Below are 26,941 nucleotides of genomic sequence, written 5' to 3'. Positions count from 1 at the left end.
GATCGAGGGTTCATCCTAAGCTCAACTCTTTTCACCTTTACTTCCTTAATCCTCTCTCCTACAGCCTTTAACTTACTTCCAACCCAAAGCACCTTCTAACTTTAAACAAAAATTAAAAAACAAAGGGGGTTTCTTCCCTGTCAAAACATAGTGCCGCTCCTCTCCCACCTCCTTCAGCAGAACCCACGTGATGTTTTCCTTTGGTGGATCCCTCTTTGTAATGTCTGCTCTTTTTCAATCATTCCTACTTCCCCTTTCCACTCTTTAAAGAATGTGTTGGATAAAGGTGTTTTGCTTTTTACTCAACTGTGTTCGTGTGTTTTTGATCTTCAGTATTTCTGTCAGCAATTCATCAATAATAACACTCTTTAAAGAAACCAGCTTGGTGTCCAGATAAGGATATCCCAGTATGAAACAGAAAACTCTCTATTCTTTCTAAATATAACAAAAACTGCACTGTGTAGTACATGCCTTTAATAATCCAAGCATGTTTGTAAGTCCCAAAACCTGAAAACATGAGAAAAGATATGAAAACTTAGATTTTTCATGGAGTACTTTGCACATACTTAAGGAATAACTTCAGCTAATTTACATTTTATCCACAAGTGGGCATTTTTTAAATGGCATTCAACATGAATAACTTGTGATTACTGAATTAACATATAGGCTTAGTGGCATATTTCACAAATACCTGCTTTGAAAGTGCAAACCTCAGGACTATGAATACCACCCATAATTTACCTCAATAGTGGCAGTGTTATGGAAAGTATTTTTTTAGGGTATGGTGCAGGTTTATGGTTAGCATGCATTAGTAATGAAATGCATAAGATGAAGCCTTACTTCACTCATTATTAATACATTCAAACCCTAATCCTAATCCTATGATTTATCTTATAAAAGCCCTTTCCATAACACTACCTCTAAACAAGATACTAGAATACATAGCATGTTCACGCAAGCATGCACTTACATGCACACACACACACACACACACACACACACACACACACACACACACACACACACACACACACACACACATGGACAATTAAAAAAAATAAATTTTGGAGGTGAGAGGAAACTAAATAGAGGCATATAGGGGAATCTCCAGTTGTGTTGGGAACTTTCATAAATGTAGATTGTGAAATACATTCACTGTTGCAATCCTCTCAGTTGAGATTCTTGCCTGCAGATAGCCCAACAGGTTAGCCCAAATACCAAAGCTTAAACTTCCCCGAAGCCTTTGGCTGACATCTGCTCACCGGGATGCAGGGATGTCTGAGCATTGAACAATATCATCTTCTGATCTTTCTTGCCCTAGCAACAGCAAAGTAGAACAGCGTAGCAGCAAAGCTTCAGTGATCCAGGTGGAACTGCTCTGTATGAACCAAGTCCATACCAGAAGTCCACAATCTGCCTTTCAAGGAAGTATACAGAGATAAAAGGCGGTGGGGGAGGTGAGAAGACAGGTGCAGAAAAATGTCTAGGTGACACCGCATCAAATTTGCAAATTACAACATGTTAGAAAATGGAGGAGGAAGGAGTGTCCCTTCAAAGATCTAAAAGTAAGGGTAGTGGAAAAGTACACCTTTTTCCAAAATATGTTGAGTAATCTATTCTCGTTCTCTTTCTCTCTGTCTGTATATCTATATATATATATATATATATATATATATATATATATATATATATATATATATATATATATATGTATATATCTTTTACATGCTGGACTATATTACATGCTGGACTGTGTTAAGATATTTCTTACCCAACCTGTTTTAAGATATTTCTTACCTGATAGTACTGCACAACAAAACCTCTTATTCTTACTATGAACAGTACATAGCCTTATTCTGTTAGCATTTTTAGTGATTGTGCTTGACTCTGGGCTTGGCTCTAGCCACACCTACATAGAGTGCTGTAAACTCTCACAACCCCCATCCCACCTATCAGACCTCTGCAGAAGGTGATATTACCTACTGGGACTCCAGGCCCCATTTTCAAACTGTTTTCTTCCTCACTGTTGACTCCTTAACTGCGTTCCCTCAGCTTGCTCTGTAAGTTCTTTTACTTGTTTAGTTGTTTTGTTCTGCTCTTCTCCCTACAGCTGCATGTGTAATTAACCCTTCCTACTACGGTCCAGGAAATAATCCCTAAAGGACTTCCATTACGGGATACTACCACGATCTTCTAAGGAACTTCCAAACTATAGCCCCATCAGGATAAAATATAAAGTGTATGTACTGCAATCTTTTACTAGTGCTCACCACCGTGGTGCCTGTGCTTTACCCCGCACTTGCCAAGCAGCCTACAGTGGTCCTAAACTCCCATACCTCCTATGCTACCTCATATATATTTTTACCATTAGGTGGCAGAGCTCTCCCACTTACTGATTAAGATCTCCTAAATCTATTTTCCTTTTCTCGCACGCTATCCCCTACTCCCATTCATACTTGCCCCACTGGCCTGCTTTGACTTGACTTGAGCTGTATTTCACCACCTTACTCCCCTCAGCCTCGTTTTCCCCTGCTGTCCCTGTACTTCATTCACAAAGCACACTTTTATGCTTCAGCTGGCTGATTGGTTTCAGCCAGCCACCTTCTCTTTAGCTATTCCTGCTCTGTTCACCCTATGGGCTCACTCTGCTCCCCTAACATACCCCCAAATTGCACCCACCCCCAGTACTCCTACCTAGATTGGAACCCTAAACCTCTCCTTCTCTCTATCAACCAATCACCTCCTCTACAACCCCACCCCCCTCTTCCTCCTCCTGCCTATCTCAGTCACTCCTCCACTCCCACCTAACTCCCTAATTCATCTCCCACTACATATCTTTACACTTATCCACCATGCCTGGACTCCTACCTCAAACCATTCTCACCCCATCTATCTGCATTTTAGTCTTACTCCCTTTATATCTCACTAACTCCTACTCCCACCACCTACTCCACCTACCCTTCCTATCCTATCCCTCCACTCTCAACCTCCTTTCTTATCACTCAAAAACACACTTCCACAACATATCTGCTTCACTAGTTCAACTCAACCCACTCCACTACTTCAAAATAAAATTATTTCCCTCCTCAACTAAGTACTACACTCCTCAGCTAATACTTTACTTCCCACAACTACTAAACACCAAATCAAAAATACTACAACCCTTCCTCAACTACCTCTGCTTAGCTGGAGACATACATACAAATCCTGGACCAAACACTACCTGTATTGCTAATCTACCCACCTCAAACTATAAAGCAAACCATAAATACCTCAAATTCTTCACCATTAATGCACAAAGTTTAAGAAATAAAGTAACCCAATGCCATGCCTGGCTGAACTGCAACCAACCCGACATTGTAGCCATTTCAGAAACATGGCTGAAACCTCACATTAGTGACTCTAAAATCCTTTCTCCTGGATTCCAATCCCTCAGACATAACCGCCAAACAGAAAAGGTGGTGGGGGTAGCCTTAATCTACTCTAACCTACTATCCATCACTCCATACCCTAATCCTATCCCCACATTCAATAATGCAGAACTAGTAACAGGCCTGCTAAAAGTAAATAACCACAAAAGCATTTGTATAATTGCTCTCTATATCCCCCCTGTTAACACCACTACTCTGGAGGACATACTCCTCTGGACCTCGACCAATATTAAGCAGGAGACCTATATACTTGGAAACATAAACATCAATTGGAATAAAGTCAATAACCCCAGTCCCACCATATCCATCAATCTATTAACTATGCACAAATTACTAACTCCATCACCAGGCCCAATAAAACAACCCCCCCTCCCCCAGGTACCACATTAGACTGGATCCTAGCTTCCTATCCCAATAAAATCGTGAACTCTGGCATCACACCCAACCCTACAGGAGACCACTTGCCAGCATTTATCTACCGAGCTACCCACTCCTCTCCTCACCTACACAAAGTCATCCAAAAACGTAACCTCACAAACTTTGACCCAATTACCTTCTCTAACTTTCTGAAACAAACAAATTGGAACCCACTAAAAACACTTCCACTAGATAATGCCATAGAATTTTTCAACCCCTCCTTCGTAAACATCCTCAACTCCCTACTGCCACCAAGAACAAAAAGATTAAAAACCAAATCCGCCCCTTGGCTAACCAAAGATGCCAAAAAACTTATGCTACAAAGAGACAAATCCTGGAAAACATACCACCAAAGCAAGCAGCCTGAAACTTTTCTTAAATATAAACAATTCCGCAACCTTGCTAAAAAACAAATCATCAGAGACAAGAAGTCCTACTATATTGAACTACAATCTAACCAATCTAAAAGCCCAAAACAATTCTGGACCTCCATTGATTCTCTTCGCAACCCAGGTACCAAAAACAACCCCTGCCCTGACACCAGCAAATCTGACCCTAAAATAGCATCTCTATTCAACTCCTTTTCCACTAACTCCATAGCTCAACTGACCACAACCTTCCCTAACAATAACCCCTCCCTTCAATCCACCCTTTTGTCACCACCACCTACAACACCCTCCGCCCCCAACCCTCTGCCTATATTCAACCTTAAACCCATCTCAACCTCCTATATAAAAATATTACTCTCCAAATTAAAACCTTGCTCCAATGCCCCTGACAATATCCCATCCTCCTTCCAAAAAATAGCCGCAGATGCTATCGCTCTTCCCATTAGCATCCTGATCAATAGATCCATGCTACAATCTTATGTTCCCAAACTATGGCGCACTGCCTTCATTCTACCTATCCATAAAGGAGGCAAAAACAATAACATCTCCAACTTCCGCCCCATAGACATCCTCTCCCCAATTTCCAAACTACTAGAAAAATGCATTCACATTCAGCTCATGCTATTCTTAGCCAATAACCAACTAATCACTCCAACCCACCATGGCTTCCGTCCAGGCCATAGTACAACCACTGCACTTCTCTCCTTCCTAGAGACAATAAATCTTGCCTGGGACTCTGGAAAAATAGTTTCTACTGTTCTTCCAGATCTGTCTAAGGCATTCAATACCATTTCCTACACACATCTCCTAAACCATCTCTCCGACCTTAATCTCTCCCAGAATACCTTATCCTGGTTCTCTAGCTACCTCTCTAATAGATCTCAAGCTGTAAAATGTAGGACATTCACCTCAGCCTTCCTTCCTACCCCCTCTGGGGTTCCCCAGGGATTCATACTTGGTCCAATGCTGTTTAACATCTTTATTAACAATTTCCACAAAGCCATACCCAATACCAAAATTGTACAATATGCAAATGATTCCACATTAATCTGCAGTGCCACCAACCTCCCAGAGCTTCAGACACTGACCCAAACTGCTCTCTCTACCACTGAAAACTGGATGCTTCAGAATAACCTCTCACTATATGCCAATAAATCCAAAATACTGTTATTCTCTCCCTCAAAAGCTTCCCCTCTTGATAAAAACTAATTTCAAATCATGAGCCAAAACAACTCCACTATAGAGGTTATTCCCTTTGCCAAACTACTTGGGGTCACTATTGATGAACACCTAAAATTTGAAAGTCACATCCAGCAAAACATTAAGAAAACCCATATAAAACTTGGTATGCTATACAGGAACATCCAATTTCTCTCTCCTTCCACCAGACAAATGCTTGCCACTACCTATCTACTCCCCTCACTAATGTATGGTGCTCCTCTATTAACTAACTTATCTGCCACACTCACTTCAAAATTGGAAGTCTGTTATAATAGGATTTCTAAATTTGCCACCAAAGCCAAATACTCCTCCCATCACTGTATTGTCCTTAATTTGTTACACTGGCTTGAACTCTCCAACCATCTAGACTATCTTCAGATTACCACAGCCCACAAACTAATCTTTCAACCCTCTAAGTGCCCTGCTCTATGCAACATCCTTCTCCCCTACACCACTCAGAGAACTCTAAGATCTACTCACCAAAACCTAATCTCTGTCTAAAAACCCAGTCGCCCTGCTGGCCAACTCCTGCTATCCTTTTCCTTAGCAAAAAAATGGAATTCTCTTCCTTCCTCTCTAAGGACCTGTGCAAACTTTGAAAACTTTAAATCTCAGTTACATTCCCACCTTTACTCTAACAGAAAATGCAACTGCATTATCCCCACCTAGTCCTATAATTCTATCTCCACTTCTAAACCCCTCTCCAGCTATGATTACTAGCCTCTCTAGCTATGATCTATAGGCAACCACACACATGTACATATTGTAAATATCAAATTTGTACCATGTACCTAAGAATCTACACCTGCACTCTAACATGAAATGTAACTGTAAATTATTCATTAATAATATTGTGTCTGTATCTAAAGGTAACATGTACCTAAGAAATTACACCTGCTCTCTAGTATGAAACATAATTGTAAATTATTGTTCTTTTCTATATTGTATCTGTATCTAAACTTTGTAACATGGAGCTTTTCTCCGCTGGCCTCCACTGAAAACGGGCTCCCTGAGCCCAGTGGACATCCCCGGTCATCAATCTGGAAATAAATAATTACATATATATATATATATATATATATATATATATATATATATATATATATATATATACATATATGTGTGTGTGTGTGTGTGTGTGTGTGTGTGTGTGTGTGTGTGTGTGTGTGTGTGTGTATATATATATATATATATATATATATATATATATATATATATATATATGTGTGTGCGTGTGTGTGTGTATATATATATATATATATATATATATATATATATATATACATATTTCATTGGAAATAGGGTTCCCGTATAAAGCAGCAGTTGTTTCCTTGCTGACATCCATAACCACAGATGCCAAATGAGTTTTGTAAAGGATGTGTGGAATTCTTACCCATATAAAAGTGTACAAGATTTCTAGGAGTATGGTGGAGAAGGTGAATCTAACTCCATATATACATTTGTAAATTCATCCTAGAGGACATCCAGCACTGCAAAAACAGTTCTGTATCTGAACTGGCTTTCATCATTAGTCTCCCATTGAAGACCGTTCTTCACTCAGTAAATGCTACCTCCAAAGAAGAAGAAATCATCAAATGGAGAGGAAAGGATGTCCTCAGAGAGTCATTTATAAGCCAAAATTCTTCCCCACATGAGCTATTTAATTTGCCTTTGAATTATGGGAATAGGAATCCTCAGGTGGAGGCCCCACCCTTCTGTTTTTAAAGGATCCTCAAGCACCGTTGATATTTGTCAACCTGGCCCTTCAGATTTCAGTAAGGACAAAAAACATCTACAAATTGAACTAGTTGATCAGCAGATGCCTGGAAACTAGTAAAGAGGTGCAGCTGAAGCACTTCCCAACCCAGACTGAGGCAAGCTAGCAGTCACCAGTTTGACTTAGCCTCATGGCTTCATATACAATTATCTTAGACATCTTTAATCACAAACTGAGCAACAAGTTGTAATTTTGTATATGCAGGTCAAATGTAAGATTATCATTCACTATCGTCCTTAATAATTTGCTATAAGAAGTGACTTCAATGGTTGTATTATCAAGAGAGGAATTTAAATTTTGTTTTTTTTCTCCATGGGAGAGGGATTTCAGGTGAAAAGGAGTAGTTATTTATTTATTTTTTTAAGGTTACAAAGACGTTTCAGTTGCTTTTAAAGCTTCTTTTTGGAGGTGTACCATGTAATGTGTGGAAGGTGCTAGTGAGAATGTTAAAGAGGAGGGGACCAAGGATACATCCTCACTGTACACCTGTGGTGACTGGGAGGTATGGAGAGAGGGTGGAGTGTGGAGTGCCTTTTTACTGACTAATAACTTTTGAACCATATAAGGATGGGATGAGAAAGATCTAATAAGGGCATTTGAAGCAGAAGTTTGCTGTGACAAACCATGTCAAAGGCTTTAGACATGCTTAGAAATATGAAGGAGACTAGTTTGCCATTATCTCTAGCATTATTGACAGTATCTGTATAGGTTAAAAGTGCATGATTAGTAGAATGGGCAGGAAGGAAGCCATGTTGTCCTCAGGATGAAACTGGCACAATGTGGATTGAACCATGCCCTGCTGTTGGTCAAAGTGGAACAAGCATAAATTGTGGATGTGTTTATGATGAATCTGTTTCCTGCACACAATATAGTTGATGACCTTAACAAATACTTCAATATAAGAACTGCTGTCAGATTCAAAAGATTATCTAAATACTGAGTGATAAAGAAGATAAGAGCAATACTTACCTGACTCCTGGAAGATAGCAAACTGGCAACAATATACAACATGCGGTACTGAAATACAGCATGACAAGAAAGATTTGTACATGGTGTTGGCTGATAAACCTATTATACTCACAAAGTGCTTGTGTCCTGGGAGGATGGCCTTGGCCTAGACCCTAGGGAATGCATTGTTTTGGATGTCAAGCTAGACAATCAGGATGCCTACAGGTAGAAATCCGAAATCTGAGGACTACAATACAGAAAACTAGGATGAACATCATACAAAATTCCCTGAATGTAACTGGAAGTAATTATTGAGCCTTTTACCATGAAGATACATGGCTGTAATCTCACTGAGTCACTTTTCAGCCATAAATCTAAAATGGATGTTTGGTTATTTTGTACAAAGATACCCAGGCTACAGTTCTATATCAGCTTGGTGATTCTTAAAATGTGCATCATTTATCTTAACAGTAATCAGTACACTAGTCGTGATTTGAGAATGCTTATTCACTGAGTGAGAAGACGTCTCAATTACCCTTCATGATTAGAAAAATATGATTTTATACCTTTGATTCTTTCCTCATAAAATCTCACTTCACATTGCATGCCCATGTGATGTAGCAACCTCTGCCTTTTTTCTCAATTTTGTGAAAAAAAATGGATTTTTATGCCTTGCTGTAGTTACTCTAGTACACTGACTATTAACATAAAAATACTTTGATCAAATGAGTACTGTACAACACCGGTTTTGTTTATCTCAAAACATGTAGTTCAGAGATTCTTCTATCACATGATACTATTGGCATGGATTTATTTGTCTTTTTGTTTGTCTGTTAACTGGGTAAATCAAAGGAGGACAAGGTAAGCTCAACCTACATGGCCAATCTACAATAGCCAATCAAACAGGGTGCTTTTGGGCAGTGGGCAGAAACTGGAGTGCCTGGATAAACTCAAACAGACAGAAATGGACACAACACAACGACACTATACAAAATGTGACCCGAGGTGTGGACAGAGGCAAAAATGTTAGTATGCTGGTATCCATAGGACAGTCTTTGATTTAAGTGACTATTTTGTTTCTTTCCAGTTATTACATTGTTTTTAATTGTGATCATGTTATCTCTTTTTCTTTTCTGAAGTTCAAGTCACAGCTTGTGGAGGACAAGATTAGGCAGCCTCAAATGGCAGGTTCCTTTTAAGAATGTTTTGACTGCCAGATCTCTTAATGACAAAAGCAAAAGCAAAATGAGGGACACAGATAGAATCAGCATAAAATATTTTCTTTGACAGAAGAATAACACGTCTGTGTTGACATAGTTCAGATAGTCTTATTTCCACTTAGCAAAAAAAAAAAAAAAGGATGTGGTCCACTTTTGTATAATGCTGATAGATTGTAATTAAGCACACATCCTCTAGGCTTGAAGACTGAAGGGCCTGGGTAAGAGGAACTGCTGACTCTTGGTGCTGTGACAACAGTGTTTTATAAATGGGAGTTCAAACAGCAAGACCGTAGGTCAGTAGTAGTGCTGCTGTTAACTGAATCGCTGTCTAAACCACAGCTGCAAAGAAAGGGACAGATGGTGGAGGACTATCAATCTATACTAGCAACAAACATAATTCCACTTGGTTAAACAGGATGACGGCCTGTAATTTATCCATGTGCAAATCACCACAGACAAAGTCCCATACCACATCCTAGCAAGCTATACATCACTGTCTATGTCACTAGACTCCCATAGATTGTACCAAGACCTACTGGAGACACTCACCATTAAACCAAATACCTTACCCACTGAATACTTTAACTACCTCTCCATTGAATGGGAAACATAAACTGCCTCATGCTAGCAGGCACAATGACTACTGGCCTTTATTAACAAAAATACCCTTCACCAGATAGTGTGCACACCCACCCGAGGTTCAAACATACTGGACCTGGTACTCATCAATATGGGAGAGTGTTGTACCCCCTTCCCCCAATGTTACACCCTCATTGGTGAGGTCATACCACAAAGCTATCTCCTTCAAAATAAAAATCAACTTAGTAACACTAGCAAACCCTGTAAGAGTTAGGAACAAAGCAGACCTATGTGGAATTATTGATAGACACCCTGCACAACTATGTAAATAGATGTATAGAGGCTGCTGTACTTGTTAGAAGCAAGTCCAAAACAAACTAAAAACAAACCAAACTGGTGGAAGCCTAACCTTAATAAGTTATATTACAAAAGGAAAAAAGTCATAGGTAAAATCAAGAAGAATAACTCCCATAATGATAGAAGCCTTCTAATTCAACTAAACGGGAAACTAAGAGGACTAATTAAGTCCAACAAGGACAGTTATGAGGTCAAGATAGCCTAACAGGCTAAGGACAATCTCAAGGTCTTCTACAACTATGTCCAAAACCTCATAGGCAACATACATCATTGTGAGAAACTGGTGGACATTGGTGCCACCTTCAGTGAGAACAGCAGCATAGCACATTTGCTGGCTATCAAGTTCATCTCAGTTTTCACTCCCTAGCCTGCCACCAACCCCATAAAATACCTATTAGTGTAACTCTCCCAGCAATTAACAAGGAGTGGGTTTTGGTTGTGTGCACTAAGGCCACAAATGTAGCCTCAACAGGCCCAGAAAATATGCTGGGTTGCCCCCTTAATATCTTGAAACATAAGTGATCAGGACCAATTGAGTTACTTTTCAACAAAGGACTTAAAACAACTCTTGCAATCCTCCATTTGCATGGTACAAAACCTATCTCCCTTCTCAATGGAAGACAATCAACTGACCCAGGAAAATGCAGACCTAGTAGTCTGACTCGTCTAATATGCAAAGCCATGGAACAAATTATAATTGAAATGATCAACAAAGACACAGACGATCTTCAAACACTAGACCCAACCAAAGTCTGGCTTTGTCTAGGGCAATGTATGCCTACTAAACCTGGTGGACTTCTTTAAGAAGGTAACCAAGGTAATGGATGAGGGAAAAATGGTGCAAACCACCTACCTGCACCTGGCTAAGAAATTAAATACAATTCTCCACTCAAGAATAGTTGACAAATTCATTGAACTGGATATAAAACCCCTACATAACTCCCTGGATTACCACCTGGCTCACAGACTGACCCAGGATGTCAGGAGTGGTGATACCACCTCAGCTAAGAGATTGAGCACCATGAGGATCCTCAGGCCTCTGTGATAGCAGCATTCCTATTTGGCATCTTCTTCTCAGAGGTAAAAGCTAATGTCAAGGGCCTTTAGCTGACCAAGTACACAGAGGACTGCAAATTGGAGCTATCATAGATTCCCCCATGACACAAACACCTTACAAGAGGGTCTAACACAGGTACATAACTGGTGCCACAGTCATGGACTAAAACTCAATGCCAAGAAATGCATTATAGTGCTTTTTTGGAAAACTGACATCCAGAGTAATTACTCCATTGATAAGACACCACCAAGGGTTGGCCCAGAAGTCAGAGATCTGGGAATATATGTAGACAGTAATCTGGCCTTTGGCCAAGGTAGTAAGAAAATCATTCTATGTCACTTAACTTATAAGTAAGGGCATTGTATCCAGGTCCAAGGAAGTTATAGTGCCACTTTATTCGGCCTTCATCAGGCACATCTTTGAGTATAATGTCCCCTTTGGCATGTACCTGACCAGATATATGTAACAGACGGAATGCCCACAAAGGTTCCTTACCAGGAGAATCTAGGGTATAAACACATTGTCCTATATGAATTACCTTAAAACCCTGTCTCTATATTCTGTCTCCTAGCATCTTCCCACACCGCTGGTCCATTGATTATCATAATTCCCTAATGCAGCTATGACTTCCAATAACATAATTTATGTAATACTATCACCTTATTGAACAACATGGACATTTTTGATACTGATCTATCTCAGTTAAGATCACAGTACATAATTCAGTGGTAGCTATTTTATACAAATTAAATACTAGTGCTTGAATCAAATGAGGACCTGGTTTCTCAAGCATTTTGTAGAACCCTTTTTTCAGCTAATAATAAATGAGTGCGTGCGTGTGTGTACTTTCTGTGAAACAACTCGACACCGTAAAACTCCATTGCCAATCATGAGCGGACGGGTGATCTGCTGTGGCGACCCCTAACCGGGAAAAGCCAAAAGAAGAAAAAGAAGAATAAATGCTTAACCTACAAGAATTCCCTGAGTCATTACAGCTGAGTGGCATCTCCTGTAGTTTCTGTAGTTACATTCTACTGCCATCTTTATGCATCATATATTGATTGTTTATCTTTGCAGTGATGATCCCAAAGCCATACTACATACAAAGTATTAAAATATTTCATTTTAAAGCTTATACAATGGCAAAAACAACTGCATTAATAGTCATCCTCTGTCTAGTGCAGGTAAAGAGATATTACTTGTTATTCAGATAATATTTATCAATATTGTCAATTATTTCATGTTTTTTAAATATCGTGAAAACAAAGTAGTACAGACAAAATTGCCTACCCACCTAAGAAAGCTCCCGACTGGGTAAAAAAATGCTGGTGACAGTATGTGTGTAACTTCAGTGGTTGCTGAAATATTATAAGTTGTTTACAAAATATTACAAACTTAATAGTTACTATTTTTAATGTGACTTATAAAATATTGTTTAAGACCTAGAACCTAAAGAATACTACCATTATAAAAATAGTTTGCACTGAAGGGTTTACCATTTACATTTATTTAGTAACACCTTGGGGTCCAGTGATATGAATATTTGTTTGAAATGTGAGGACAAGAACAGGAAAATTCATAGCTTAACACTTTTATTCACAAACTTGAGTGCTTTCATCCAGGTATCACGCACTTCATCAGAATAAAACAACCATCTCAAAAACTTGTTTAAATATTACAAAACTTAAAAAGTACAACCCCACACATTCAAAATAACCTATCACAAAACCTCACTAATTAAAAAGTCACATTGTTTAAGAGTTTCCCACCAAGTTACATTTAACTCTTGCAGTACTGATGCATAACTAAAACACATAGTAAGCTTTTAGTCTTAAGAAACTACTTAAAGAAACACGGTCATTAAGACCTGGGTATGTTACAGCATTACTTCATAAAATCCACTCTAATTCCAAGTATTCTAGATAATCTGATTCAGGTCACTCCCCAGGACACAAATCACTTTGGTCAATAATACAAAATTTAAATACATGGTCTTTGGTTTCACAAATATGTCTGAATAATGTTTTTAGTATCCAATTTTCTGATGTCATAGAAATGCTGATATATTTGGTCTTTAAAGGCCCTTACAGTTTTTTTTTATATAGAAACAATCGCATGTCTGACATACAGCAGCATATACCATTCCTTTAGAATAAAGTTAAAGATTGTAGGAATAGGTCATGTGTTGTACCATTCAGTAAAGATTTTTATTCCATCAGTGGTATAATAAGGAGAAACTGGGATCTTTTTAGAAGTGATCCAGATTATATAAAAATTGTATAAAAAAGAAAGTAGCTTCAAGCAGTTGCTTGAAAGGGCAGAGAATAATAGAAACCACAAAGATGGAAAAATGTCTAAGCATGGGGCATGTGCCCAATGTTGTAACATTTTGGTATGTAAGAAAATAAATCTTGGGGGACATTTTGTGGTAAATGTCCCCAGAAGGTTTTACTGTTGTTCTAAAGGAGTGGTATATGCTACTGCATGTCAGACATGTGATTGTTTCTCTATAGGAAAAACTGTAAGGGCCCTTAAAGGCTGTATATATCAGCATCTCTATGACATTAGAAAAATGGACACTAAAAATGCATTATCCAGACATATTTGTAAAAATAAAGACCATGTATTTAAATTTTGTTTTATTAATCAAAATGATTTGGGTCCCGGGGGCGACCTGAATCAGATTATCTAGAATATTTGGAATTACAGTGGATTTTACAAAGTAATGCTGTAACATACCCAGGTCTTAATGACCATGTTTCTTTAAGTAGTTTCTTAAGACTAAAAGCTTGCTATATGTTTTGGTTATGGATCAGTACTGCAAGAGTTAAATGTAACTTGGTGGGAAACTCTTAAACAATGTGACTTTTTAATTAGTGAGGTTTTGTGATAGGTTATTTTGAATGTGTGGGGTTGTACTTTTTAAGTTTTGTAATATTTAAACAAGTTTTGAGATGGTTGTTTTATTCTGATGAAGTCCGTGATACCTGGACGTAAGTGCTCAAGTTTGTGAATAAAGTTTGAAGCTATGAAGTTTCCTGTTCTTGTTCGTGGTTGGAATTGTCTTATGGTTTTGTTTTGAAATGTGAGGACATAATTTGATTCTATCAAAAAGCTTAGGCTCTGCCCATTGGAAGTTACAGTGCAAACTTTCAGACCTTCACTGAAGGGACTGAGTTAAAAAGGGATGCATTTCTAACTAGATGCTCAGCTCCCTCAACAGTAATTTCCTGATTTTTGGGGCTCCCATCTTCTGCCATATAGGATTTTAACCTTTTCCAGTTAAGTTGAACCCTTGTTCATTTAAGTTATGAAATACATTTTGTTTTCTTCTACCTACAAAGAAGAATGACAGTCCTTCTACTAATTTAATAATACAAGCTTGGTTTTATAAGTATTTCTGATAAGTTACCAACATGTCTGTGAATCCTCTTTAAAGGAAAACACCTTCTCATACAGTTTAACTCAGCTGTTAATTACTTTTCCAGTATTGTGTAAGCACTTTAAACCTGCTTGCATTTTATAAAACTTTTATCTCCTCGCCTTGGAATCAAATGAAGTGAAAGACCACCCACTTATTTTAAGCTTAACTTCTCATGTAATTTGCAGAGGAATTTGTCTGCATCTGCATGGCATACCACAGACACAGAGAAATTTGTAGTCAAGTACTGCTGACAATCTTATATAGGTAATTAGTGTCGCTGATGTCAGGAGCCCAGGCTGCTGTAAAAAAGAGAAAGGTGTAAAACTGTTTTCCATTGTCTTTATTGCAGGGAGGATGACTCACAGCTGCTTCCAATGTAGCCATACTTTTCATAGCAAAACAGAGCAATTATATCAGTCAATGGTTTAAAGACATTGTCACCTCTTTCATAGATTCTTAGACTGTTACTAGGCTAACAAACTGAGGAGCCTTTTTAAGCCTAGCCAAGTTTTCCCTGAAAGAATAATGATGTCCTGTATTTAAACAGGATATTTTAGGGCTAGGCATTTATAAGCTACCTCTGTCCATGAGGGACATGGGTGCAGGCCCGGTGTAAATTTTCTACTCCCTATCCACTTGTTTAGGTTGTACTTAAACTGTGCAATAGATGAACTCAGCTTCATATGGATGTGAAGCCTGTTACACTAACAGTCTCTGGGACACATATCTGTCTCTCCAGCACATTCTGTTTAAGTCACAGACAAAGTTCAGGTCCCCAGATGTTGTATTTCTAGTACTCTTTTGGCTTATGAATACATAGGAGATTCTTTTGACAGATTTACATAACCAGCATCACAGTATTGACATGCTAAACTTTAAATAATTGTTATTTATACTTGAATATGGCATCAAAGATGTCTGTGACATTTAGAGAAATGTCCAAAAACATTTTTCTTGTAATTCTTGTAATCTATCAAAACATTTACCAAAGTGTGTGTGTGTGTGTGTGTGTGGGGATGTCAAATCATCTTGAACTACAAAAAGATACTTTGAGCAAAGGCCTGCTTTTTTCTACTTTTTTGGTTGCAGCTGTTTAAATACTTAAGTATACTGTAAAACAAGACCCAAGACACACACACAAATGAGGGCCATTCAAAAAATAAAATACGAAGTCCTGTTACATACAGTATACAAGATGACAGTGACTGACACTAATCCCATTATATGTCAATGGCATGGGAATAGAACACTACATTCTTATGTGTAGAATGACTCATAAACCTGACTTGAAAGAGAAAAGCACGAAGAAAAATAAAATCACATTGATATGTCAAGCCCCATCAGCAGACATTTTGTAGGGAACACATTACAGTTCAATAAGAAGAAGTCTAAGTGATTTTGATGTATTAAAATAGCTCAGAAAAAAAGAGTAAAAAAATAGACTTTCTTTATTTCTAAGGTAGAGTTTTCCTTTAAGTTACTGATTTGTTGATATTATTAACTTTACCGGTTGCTATTGATATATTTTAATGCAATGTTTGTTTTTTCTACATTATGTGATGTTTAGAAAATTAAAACAGAAGTTTTACAAAAAGGGGGTGAATTTCACATATTTGAAATTTGTTGCATTTAGCAGTGCCAGCTGATGGCTGGAAAAGATTACATTGTTTTAGGATACTAACCACTTATTAAAATCCATAGGTCTTTCATGAGATCTAAGAATGACTACTAAAATTAATACAGACCTGTTTTCCCAGGCATTAAAAAGAAGGACACAAACTAAAATTGTATTAAATAGTGAATGACCTCAAGGATTTAGTCCAGGATGGATAACAGTTATAAGGATCCTGCAATCCTCATTAATTTAATAACATTATTAGTCAAATAATACAGTTTATGATTTGAAATTTTATTCTGCATTTATTTTCCATACCTGTATATTTAGAACAATTATCATGGGGACATTTTGTCCATATAAATATGCTTATAAGATGGTTGGTACATTTGGGTGTTTTATCATTTATCTTTCCTATTTCAATTTTTAGAAAAAATAAAATAATCAAGAAAAGACATTCATTTTGGTACTGATGCTCTGCATATTAACATGCAATATCATCCTTCTGTCAAAGTGACATTCAATACTATTTAAGTTTAGATTAAAATTAAAATATGCAATTTGTATCTCCGTACTGTGTAGTTTCTATGTTATTTTAATATTTTTGTTCAAACATAATCAGTAAACATAAGAGATAGATTTAAAGGACTGAGATGAAGATTTCTAAATACAGCTACTATGAAACCAGATTAAATTCAAATACCACTTGCAGCAATGGATGTAGTGAAATAAATGGATTAGCTATTTGAATTAAAACATCATCTGAAGGTACATTTAATAAAGTTTTCTACAGTAGCTCAGTCTGTTAAATGCTTTGCAAACAGTAAGTTTATCATACTACTATGTACTGTTGCTATGTATTTAAAATGTCTTATGTAAAAAAACAGACAGATGAAAAGTTATATACTGTATTAGGAGCTTTTCTCCTCAGGCCTCTGCTGAAAAAGGATCTGTGTCCAGTCAGACTTTCTAGGTATTCAAATATAAAATAAATAAATAAAATACATTTGTTCTACTATATTGAATATATGTAATTAAACAACATTTGGAAATAAAGTGAAATAGGGACTCCATAAATAAGATATGTTGGACAAATGTGACAGAAGTGGACATCTTTGATGAGCCTTGATGAGTAACTATAACAAAAGAAATTGAATGGGTATTTTAAAAGTGCTACCACCATCATATAGAGCTATTTACCATAATCTAGAGTTTTGAATTTTGTCCTAGCTGTACATAATGGGTCTACATACACATCTGAAATAAGTGCTTTGGGCACAATATTTATTCCTTAAAGATATGTGGCCCAATTACCTGTAGATAGGATGGAATGCAAAATACTAGTTGACAGTAATTAGCACTAAGCAAAAGAGCTAGCTAGAACTTGCAGAAAACCTTCCCCATAAAACATACATCCAGGGAAGTAAATAGTGTGGGATGAAATAGCCAGGGAATTGTTATGGCTAGGCTTGTATTGGCCCTAGGACCGATAGCTTAGTACTAACCTATGAACCTATACCAGGAAATGCTAGTAAATTAACTTGCATAAGGGTTATATATAGCATAGACAATGAATAAGGAAGATTTAACCTATATAACTGCATAGAAAAGGAGTATGCACTCTGCCAAACCTGATTTTTCACAAAAAGCAAACAAAATGAGTACCATCAAGTTTGACTTGACTTTATGAAACATGACTGTAATGGTGAAATCAGTGATTTATTTATCATTCTTAACCTACAAGTCAAAGTAGTCACAGATATCTTAATGTTCTTCTTTCGGCTTTTCCTGGTTAGGGGTCATCACAGTGGAACTCCGGTCTGCTAATGATTGGCAGTAGATTTTTACAGTGCCGAGGTGCCAGCCCGATGCCCAACCTTCAACGAAGGCATGTCCATTCACGCATGTCTTTCGAACACCACTCAATATCTGTGCTTATTAAGTAAAATGGATAACTATTTTTAATCAAAGCTAAAAATGAGGCTTAGAGATAAATATTCTTTAAGATAGCTTTAAATTAGGTTTCATAATACAGAATGACTTGATATGGTTATATACTTTAACCAGATTATCCCACATTTTATTTTTGAAATTTTTATTAGGAAAGCAGCTCTGAAGCCATTCAGCCTTAGGAACTTGTTTAATTTTAGTAATACAGCTTTTGTATATGTTTGTAATATGTTAGCCTTTCCTTCATTTTTATTCATTTTTTTGGTGATTCTTAAGATATTCTAAAATGTCTGTATCTGAGATATATTGATTAGAATCAGTATAAATGTTTTTATATATTTTTTAGCAAAACTTCAGTTATATCATCCAGGCCTAAATGACAGACATCATTTTATTTTACTTTATGAATTAATTTGTATATCTAGATGCAGTTGGTATAGTTGACAATAATTTCAATATTTCCCACAGTTATACACACATTAAATAGTCATTCTATTTTCAAAATCAATATAGCTGGTGGAATGTTTAAAACATCCAATTATCCTGTACTTCCTTTTGTCTGTTTTGAAGACAGTTTTACTTTGTTATCTAGTTTTTTTTCTAAATCTCCCCTAATTTGTTTACTTTCTCATATATTTACCTTACGATTAAAAAACCTAAACTCATTTTTTTTCTCTCAACACTAGTTTGGGTACTACCCGAAACAACATTGCCAGGAATATTCACTTCATCACTATTATTCATAATTTTCTATTTAACTTACTGCACAACCATATATAAATATAAATAAATTAATTAATAAATAAATACTAAGGAAAGCATGACTGGATATGAAACTACCGTAACCAAAAAAAATAAAAATATGTGCTGATAGAAGCACAATTAGGTAGGGAAATGTGGAGTGGAGCCTCTGCATGTAGGGTATAGGAAGTTCTGTTCCTTAAAATGCTTTTACCAGTGTTATATCTGTCCTTTCCTATATTGTTTGACCCTAACTTATCATTCTGATATACAATTTCAAGTAGCAAGCATCATGAGTCCCGCCAAAAATGCTATTAACAAAAAGCAGAGTTAAAGGCAAAGGTGGAATATTCAAGCAATCAGCTGTTTAGCTACAGAAGCACAAATTACAAATCCGAAGAACCAAGTAGATTAAATCAAGAAATCTTTCAAACTTTAAACCTTCATTTTTGCACAGAAAAAGGACAACACCATGGCCCAGTGTGAAGCATGTGAAATTCAAATTGCCCAAATACTACATTCTTTAGAAATGTAGCACACTGAGGACATGATAAGCATTTTATTTAATTTCAAAATGAAGTATCCATCTACCTCTTGACATATTGAAATCTTATTTAGAGTTAGAATGTAAATGTAAGGAAGTGTCAATCCATAATTTCCTGTAGTGGAGTATATGGGAGGTGATCCCCTGCAAAAAACACTGCTGAAATATTTAAATATTTAATAAATTGTTCTCTCATTTACTACTTTGGGTTTGGTATGCTGATTTTCCTCTACCTAGGATTCATTAGCATGAAAGTACTCTAGCTAAAGAGAATATGGCAAAGTGTGGGTGATTTGCAGGTGCCAAGCAGGTACTACATACATGATGTATTTCTATGCGATAAAGTGGGGTTTACATTAATTGATTGAAGGCTCAATTCAGTGAACCTTTCTTCATCGAACTCTAATCATCAAACGCAGATTTCAGTGAATGTTCATATCCACGAAAAATGTATGTAGGAGAAAGGAAGCAGTTGGCCAGCAGCACAAATTTACCTTTTTTCCCCACTGCAGTGTGATCTCAGAATTGATATATATAGTTAGGAGCGGGGGCAAAGACACCCATTTTCATGGGTTTTACATACTGTGGTGTCTGTTCCTCTGTTGTTCTGGCCAAGTGGTTAGTTTCCCTGTTTAAATTTCTGCTCAATGAGTTCATTCACTGAAATGAACATTCAATGGTTAGTGTTCAATGAAGAAAGGTTCGTTGAATTGAGCTTTTGATGAATTAATATAGAGCAGATAAAATGTTGGTTGACATGGGGAGCAAATGAGATAAGTATAGAGCATGCATCCCTTTTATGAGCTCTTAATGTTGATTTACAAGTTAGCCATTTCTACACTAAATCATTCTATACACAATCAGTTTCTGCAAGAAACCTTTTGCATTCTGATTTGCAGCTGCTCCGACTTTATGCCTTCTATAAGAGTCACACCCATCATATTTACCTCTTTGCTGCTGTATATAGGGCTGTGTTTATTTTCATATTGTACTGCACAAAAAACAGTCCTCAGTTGCATAAGAGATACATTTCACTAAATATAGCAAATATGGCATGGCCTGGATTGGAAATTATCAAATTGTATATATTATTGATACAACCACAACCTGTCAACAATCTCTAAACACTGAAAAATTTCCTGCAGTTATAAACAGCATTATTTTGGCAGAAAAGAGAAAAACAACGTAAAAGCTTAACTTACTAGGCACCCTGTTAATGGCTCTAAGCGGCCTGAGAACCCGGACAGTACGGATTGCAGATAAGCTCACATTGTGACCATCAAGGGAATATTCCAGCATCCTGTAAACAAAACAATGAGTGAAAAAATGTTAAGATACATTGATATCCTACTAAACTATGGAGACATTGCATAGCATGATATCATATTTTGATGTTCTGTTATAACTGGTGAAATATTGTATTTTATAATGCCATTCTTTCTCATGGTAATGCTCAGGACAGGTGATGTGGAACACATTTTTTCTTACATAGAACTTGAGAAACCCACAATAATTATGAAGGAAAACTTAAGTAATAAATAAGGTAGCAATAAATAGATAATATGAAAATATACATTAGCATTAGTTTCTATATTATAACAATGTGCAAATTGTATCAAATCTCTGTGTCTGTATTCTCTTCTAGTAAATATGATGTGTCCCTTTTGTTGAATATCTATTGATTCTTCCAAGTCATATTCAACTGTTAACAAAATTTCTTTCTTGAGCAATGCATTTTGTTCAGCAGTATTCAAAATATTTGTTATGCAATGTTTTATTTGGTTAAAAAATGCCATCCTTGCATTACTACATAACAGAGATGCAAACAATTAGTTTTCAAACATTGTTATTCCTTTCTGACGGAGTATATAAACAGATGTTTACAGTACAGAATAAAGGTACTGCTCAGGGATGCAGAAAGCAAAATCAAAAGAGAGAAGGTCAGGGTGTGACAGGCAGAGCCAGATCTAATACTAGGAGACCCAGGTAGCTGCCTTGGCCCATGTTGGCTAGGGTTCCCGGCTTCATTACAAACACTGCAAGCATTAAGTCCCTGTAGGAAATCTTCCACTCAGCAAGTCCAGAAATCTCTGGAAAGTTAAGTAGATGATGCAGTAAATGGGTAGATATACAGAGCAATCCCTGATTTAGGGCAAACAGAACACAGATTGTGTGTGTCTATGTTCGTGTGAGTGTCTGTGTTCGTGTGTGTGTGTGTGTGTGTGTGTGTGTGTGTGTGTGTGTGTGTGTGTGTGTGTGTGTGTGTGTGTGTATGTGTGAGTGTGTGAGTGAGTGTGTGTGAAATGCCCCAGTTAGGGGCACTGTCTAGTTAAGTGACTTTACTCAGAGTCAAGTGTCTTGAAACTTAATTGTTGGTAGACAATGCCTTAAACCTCAATACCAACTGCCAGATCTGGTTTAATTTTTTTTTCTGAATTGCTAAGGATTACAGTCTGTCAGTGTTAGCCATAGAGTTAATATCTGTATTTCTGTGTGTCAATGATGCAACAGGTAGCACAGTTGCTTTTGGTACAGAAGGATGTGGGTTTGGTTCCCACACCCGGTAGAGCTATGCAGCATAAGGAGAGGAGCATGTGTTGTACTCCAGAATTTGTCTCCCTTCAAATGAGATGCCTAGTAGTAACTATGAACACGTTGTTGGTTTGATACCCATTTCTTATTGCATATCACCACTACATCATTTTTTTAATGCAACATAGGCAATTTACTCTTCAAAAGTAGCAAAGTTGCTTGTCAGCAGAAACCTCTTCATTATTTACAGTTCTCTTTAATGTATAATTATTCAGGTGACTTTTAGTTCTGCAGAGTCTGTGCATATTGACTCATACTGGTGTATTATAATGACAGCAACATGAGTGGCCTTTTATGGTTGAAATGTTCTAAAATGGACAGGTTTATAATTATCGGGTCACACATTTTGTTTCACTGCTTACTGGAAAAATATTAAAAACTACAAACACACTCTAACAAATTCTGCTGATTTAATGAAGGAATGTAATACAATTAGGAAGGTGATTTAAAAAGAACACATACATTTATGCATGGTCCTAAAAATGTGCGTCGGTGGCCCATGGTTTGAAAACAGCCGTAAGGTTCACTTAATCCTCCCATAGCCTGATGTACTTTCTATGAATGCAGTTTCAATGAATATGAGTTTCAAGGGCAGAAAAGTTTAGTGTTGTTTATGGTAAGTCTATTTGTATTGTGAGATGGTATCATTTAGTTTAGTAAATGGCTATCAGTGTTTTTATTAAATATGCAATAAAAGTTTTAAATCAGATCCAAATATCTGTAATCATTGTAGATTTAAAGAAGAAAATAGTATGTACACTGACAGGTTTCAGTAATGTTTATGGTAGTTGGGGAGAAACCGCCAAGTAATGGGACACTGGAATGGCTGCGGGAGGTGGGTGATTATTACCCTGCCTATGGCCTCATTTGACCATGACCTGGCTCTGATCACAGGGGATTCCTCAAAGCTCTTAATATTAGAAAGAAAGACTTGAAAGAGATTAAGAAAAACTATCTCTAGGCAGGATCACAGAAGAGTAGCAGAAATGGAGTTTGTTTGGGATTCACCCATCAGCCGGGATAGAATTATGGGCATATGGTAAAGTATATGCCATATACAACAGCAGAGTGGGGCATGGAACAGATTCCAAAAATCAGAGGAAAAATCACAAGGGATAGAAATCTTGATCCAAAAATCATGGGAAAATCACAAGGGATAGAAATCCTGATCCAAAAATCATGGGAAAAATCACAAGGGATAGAAATCGTGATCCAAAAATCATGGGAAAAATCACAAGGGATAGAAATCCTGATCCAAAAATCATCAGAAAAATCACAAGGGATAGAAATGCAGATGTGAGTATCTACTTAAGGTCATATGTCCTTCTAGAGAAATGTGTCTGTAAAGCATGAGAAGTCTGACAAACATAGGAGGGACCTAAACAATTAACACATAGCAACATTTTCTGTGATACAGCCTCCCTATGGCAGAGAGAGACTACAACGCACTGCATCATGTTTTAATTTAACTATTTTTCCATTTAATTTGAGCAGACTGGTCCAGCAGGCCTGTTCTCAACTGCAGTCTGTTATGCAGCAAAACAGAGTATGAAGAGAAGATGGATACAGTGCAACAGATAATAAACTGATACTGATAAAATTATAACAATATATGGCAGTGTAGAGAAAATAGTACTAGCAAGAACAACATGGCTAAGCAATCAGTAAACCAGGCTCCAAAACAGCAATGGATACATAGCTGAACAAAATAATGCAAAGCACAGAGCAGTTTATTAGGAAAATCTAATATGTTTAAAAAATGAAAGCTTATCTTACCATGAGTGTGTGTGTGTGTGTGTGTGTGTGTGTGTGTGTGTGTGTGTGTGTGTGTGTGTGTGTGTGTGTGTGTGTGTGCATGTGTCTTGGAAAAGAACCAGAACTCTGTACTATTGAAATGTCTGAGGTCGAAATGGTAAATTTCAGCATGAGCCCCATTACCCTGGGTACAAAAAAGTAGCAAAAACATGTACATATGGAACACTGGTATTCATGAAATTAAAATCTAACAATTAAAACAAACATTTTTTCACTACCCTTTGATCTCAGTGTTGAAATAACATATGCAATCTGAACATAAATACAGTGCTGTAATTGTTAGCCAGGAATAATGCAGTGAGTGAACCACATCTGCAGACACTATTCTCATGCTAACACCAAAACATTTCATGCCTTGCAGGTCAGAGGAAACCATTTTAAAATGAACAATTTCTTCTGCTTGTTAATAAAAGTCCTTTGATAATAACTTGACTTTTGCTTTGGCAGGAGGATGAGATATGAACCATGATGTATGGATTCAGTGTGGTAATGGTGAAGACATGGAACTTGAAATACCTGAGAATCCACAGCAGTGGCAGGACTTAATGTAATATTGCAAAATGTATATGCATATGTACACTTGAGCGCAGCTCAAATACTGATCTCTGCTGGGATACCTAAAATACCCTGTAAAATTATAGGTTATGGTTTAGTTGTATGATAAATATTCTACCTTACTGAATACTTTCATCTTTAGAAGGAATTATATTTGATGTTGGCATGAATTTTATCTGTACAATGATCCACAATGTTATTACTAGCACTAACATTAACACATGTAATACAATAGACATAATAACAGAAGTGATATTTATGAAAATTATTACAAAATGTGACAAAGTTAAATGAATATTATACTAAATTTTATATATATTCATGGCAGTTGTAACAGGCACAGTCCGCCACTATGGGAGGAAGATGAAATTAGGAGAGATTAGGGAGTAAAACTACACTAATTATTTGCCATTGTATACATGGATGAAGGTGCGGGCAGAGTTCTAGCACTAAAAGGCACAGGTGCTAACAAAGGGGAAGATGGGAAAATAATCATGGATGATGTACACATGGAATTCAATAGATTTCACAGGTTTAGAGACATGGGATCTAGATTAATTTTCTCCCATGTGATTAAAAAATTAAAAATAGTGGTGGGTAACCCCAGTTCAATTGTGAGGCTTCATTTATTGATTTGTGCTAGAAGATTAGGGGGCTATGTCAGCAATCCCCCTGGAGAGGGACAGTTATAAGTAGATATTTAATCAAGATGTGGAGAGTGCCATTGTCCTCCACTGTCAAGAGAAATCAATCAGAAGGTGGGAAACAAGCCACATAATGGAAAAAAAAAGTTTTACTGTCACCAGTTGCATCTGTTAGAAACATACCTCTCAAACTACTGCTGCATTCTTAGTTTTTCATTATGTCTTTTCTATTAAACCAAATTGACCACAAAGCTTTTTGCAAGTCTGGTAATCTTGTCTTTTTGCTCCCAGATCCAGTAACTGCCAATTCACACACTGGAAGCAGACATTTCTTTCTTTCTTTTTTTTTTGTGTGTGTTGAAAGCATGCAGTGTATATAAGACACATAATTTTAATGAGTCGGGGATGAAAAATCAGTGTTACCTCCTCAATTTTTTTTTCTAAATAAACAGGCATCATTTCAAATAACAGATTCCTAGAGCAACCTCCTGTTACAGGAGCTTCAGCAGGCAGCAATTCATGCCATGTGATAGGCTAACCAATAAAAAGACTAGTAACCACAAAGAAATCAGCCCCAGCATGGACAATAACAAATCCAATAAAACGTACTGGAACAGGATACTGGGATAAAAATGATTTTAATAAAGAACACACATATCAAGTGATTCTTCCCAAGTAACACAATAGGTTGATGATACAACTGACCTGTCCATTTTTCACTTACTATCAATGATAAAAAAATTCACATTAAAAAAAAATGAACATAGTAAAATGGGTTAAAATACAATACAACACAAACTGAATATAACATAAAAATTAACAAATTATATACAATAATGGATATTCTTACAATAATTTAAATAAATCTGTAATATTTCTCAGCTTTTTCCTGCAATACAGGAGATATAGAAATTACTTTGTTTAAACCTGGGGGAAAGTTAGCAGCTAATCTCAATTGCCACTGCATCTGTTTCTTCATTAAACCGTTCTTCCAATTACCCCCTCTCTGGTCTATTACAATGATATCCAAAATGCTACAAACAAATTTGTTGAGCCCCTCACACACTAAGGAATGTTTGTATAGGGTGATAGTCTCCTTTTTGTTATTAATATTGTAAACATGTTTGTAAATTCTATTCCTCAATGCCCATTCTGTCTTACCCACATAACAACTTTCACACCTGCCACATATAGCAAGATACATCACCCATTTAGTGCCACAATTCCCAGATTTAAACCTAATGCTTGTTTCCATAACATTCCATAATGTTATGTGTGCCACCTTGTTAATAAATGTGCACTGCCTACAATGTCCACAGGGGTTAGTCCCCTTTGCATCATCCTCCTTGATGCTGGATTTGTATTCCAACAGCTGTTTAAAATTAGCACCAGTTTTGTTAATAAACACCGGACAATTACCCAGTAACCCATGAATTTGTGGATTTACCTTAAAAATTCTAATAATGTTTCTTACATCACCAGACAAATAATTATACTGCAATATACAGGCTTTTTCAAATTTCTGATCATTACCATTAGCTTTGGATCTACCAGTGTTCAACCCCCACCTAGCAATGGTTTATATATGTGGCCCCAATTGTGGTGAACCTCCTGTAGAATCCAATCAACTAGTTCCTTAGGGTAACCTCTCAATTAGAACACTTT

General features: G+C 36.8%; 1 protein-coding gene across 2 annotated transcripts in view; it reads right to left on the bottom strand.

Moving 5' to 3' along the window:
- Positions 1-26,941, bottom strand: part of CACNA1H (calcium voltage-gated channel subunit alpha1 H) — a 2,347,924-nt gene that overhangs the window by 2,241,545 nt on the left and 79,438 nt on the right. For both annotated transcript variants that reach the window (XM_044089567.1, XM_044089568.1), the window contains exon 3: positions 20,873-20,970. In XM_044089567.1, coding sequence (XP_043945502.1) covers positions 20,873-20,970 — 98 coding nt within the window. The remainder of the gene's footprint in view (positions 1-20,872; positions 20,971-26,941) is intronic.

Source organism: Protopterus annectens, chromosome 12.part0 (assembly GCF_019279795.1).
Source record: "Protopterus annectens isolate FY-2018-M chromosome 12.part0, PAN1.0, whole genome shotgun sequence".
NCBI lineage: Eukaryota > Metazoa > Chordata > Ceratodontiformes > Protopteridae > Protopterus > Protopterus annectens.
This window is presented reverse-complemented; position numbering and strand designations above follow the sequence as displayed.